We start from the raw sequence: 2500 nt of genomic DNA, 5'->3' as shown, positions 1-2500 counted from the left end.
AAATGTACCAATGTACCAACAACTGGGAAAAAGGTACATATAGGAGTGGTGATGTGAAACACCCAGACTGAAAAAGTCAGAAAGACCATGGTGGTGCTCCAGCATGACCTGAAACAACTAAAAGAGTAAAAGAGTGTATATATATATATATATATATATATATATATATATATACACACACACACATATATATACACGACTCGGCCCCTTTTCCACATTGACTCTTTACCATGATCGCAAATTTCGTAGATTCTAATGTAGATTACATGACAGCATACCTATCTAGGAAAATTGAATTCATTAATAACTTTCAACAAAAGTGAAAACATATTAATTATAAATTTGTCTTACCCAATTACCATAAAGAGATTATATAAATGATCAGTTTTCCACAAAAATAAATCCTTGTTGGAACATGTGTAAAGTTCTTCTTTGTCTGGAATACTGCCAAGTATTGTCACATTCTTTTCAATCTTTATTCTAACAAACAACAAAGAACTCTGTGTTTAGAATGTCTGATTGAATTCCATTTCATTAGTTAAACTAAAGAACAATTATATATAAATATATAGGATAGTTTATGGAGAAACTATATTTTCCTGCATACAAGTCAAATTCTGCAGACCAAAAATTACAACCAAAAAAGGCAGATTAGCTTATAAACCAAGATGGCTTTAAAGGATCAGAAATTCCATGTGAAATATAGCAGGACTTGCAAAGATAGAGAAATATTTGAATGTTTACACGTTTACATTATATACCACACTGACCTGTCTGCTAGGAAATATAGTAGATATTTGATTCTTGCAGTGAAAATTAATATCATCATCATCATTGTTTTAATGTGCACTTTTCCATGCTTGCATGTGTCAGATGGAGCTTATTGAGGCAGATGTTCTATGGCTGGATGCTCTGCAAGTTACCAGACATATTCTTACAGAATATAGGAAATGAATGATATCCATCTATCATGCACTGTCAAGACAAGGAGACACAAACATTCACACACTAATGCATATATAAACACATATACATATCTTGCTTTTGCTTGTTTCAGTCATTGGACTAGGGCTGTGCTGGGGTGCCATCTTGAAGGGTTTAGTTTAACAAATCAACCCCTATATATATATATATATATATATATGTTTTGTTTTTTCAAGGCTGACACTTATTCCGTTGATTATTTTTGCTGAACCACTGAGTTACAAGGTCATAAGCAAACCAACACCATTGATTGTCAGGTCGTAGCATGGAACTAGCATAAAGAATTAACATCATCATCATCATTTAACGCCTGTTGTCCATGCTGGCATGGGTTGGACAGTTTGACCAGGGCTGGCCAGCTGGAAGGCAGCACCAGACCCCAGTCTGATTTGGCATGGTTTCTATGGCTGGATGCCCTTCCTAATGCCAACACTTCTGAGAGTGTAATGGATGCTTTTATGTGCCACTGGCATGGGTGCCATTTGCATGACACCAGTATCTGCCACAAATGTGATTTTATTTGGCTTCATGGGTCTTCTCCTCAAGCATGACAAAATGTCAAAGGTCTCAGTCATTTGTCATTGCCTCTATGAGGCCCAATACTCGAAAGAAGCTTTTCACATGCCACTGGCATCAGCTACTTTGCTTCTGTGAGGCCCAATGCTTGAAAGGTGCTTTTTACATGCCAGTTATGTGACATCAGCAATGGCCACGACTACGATTTCACTTGGCGTGACAAGTCTTCTCAAGCACAGCATATCACCAAAGATCTTGGTCACTAGTCATTGCATCTGTAAGGCCCAAAGTTTGAAGATCATGTTTCACCACGTTGTCCAATGTCTTCCTGGGTCTATCTCTACCAGAGGTTCCCTCTACAGATCGGCACTTCTTTAAACAGCTGTTCTCATTCGTGCGCATCACATGACCATACCAACGCAGTCATTTCTGTTGCACATCACATCTGATCACTTTTATGCCCAACTTTTCTCTCAAGGTGCTTACACTCTGTTGTACATGCACACTAACATTGCACATCCAGCAAAGCATACTGGCTTCATTTCTTTCAAGCCTATGCCTCTCCTTGGCTATCATAACCCATGTTTCACTGCTGTGTAGCATAGCTGTTCATACACAGGCCTCATACAATCTGCCTGTCACTCTAAGAGAGAGGCTCTTTGTTGCCAGCAGAGGTAGGAGTTGTCTGAACTTTGCCCAGCCTATTCCTATTCTCACAGTTATGCTCTTGGAGCATCCAACTCCACTACTAACTTGGTCACCTAGATAATGGAAACTATCTACTACCTCTAGTTTACATCCCTGGCAGTTGATGGAATCTATTTTCTGTACATTTTTAGTGTTTATTGTACCTGTGCATCTTCCACACAAAAAAAAAAAAACTATTTTCCCTGTTAATCTTTCTCTGATATTGCTGCACATATTTTGAGCATCTTTCAGTTTCTGTCTACCAAATCCACTCACAAGGCTTTGATCAGCCTTGAACTATAACAGAAGACAC

General features: G+C 38.2%; 1 protein-coding gene across 4 annotated transcripts in view; it reads right to left on the bottom strand.

The window, feature by feature from the left end:
• LOC106872345 (WD repeat-containing protein 97) overlaps positions 1-2500 on the bottom strand; it is a 103585-nt gene that overhangs the window by 65421 nt on the left and 35664 nt on the right. For all 4 annotated transcript variants that reach the window (XM_014919301.2, XM_014919300.2, XM_014919302.2 and 1 more), the window contains one exon: positions 352-480. In XM_014919301.2, coding sequence (XP_014774787.1) covers positions 352-480 — 129 coding nt within the window. The remainder of the gene's footprint in view (positions 1-351; positions 481-2500) is intronic.

This window comes from Octopus bimaculoides, chromosome 3 (genome assembly GCF_001194135.2).
Source record: "Octopus bimaculoides isolate UCB-OBI-ISO-001 chromosome 3, ASM119413v2, whole genome shotgun sequence".
NCBI classification, from domain to species: Eukaryota; Metazoa; Mollusca; class Cephalopoda; order Octopoda; family Octopodidae; genus Octopus; species Octopus bimaculoides.
The sequence above is the reverse complement of the archived record's forward strand: the minus strand, read 5'-3'. Positions and strand labels throughout refer to the sequence as shown.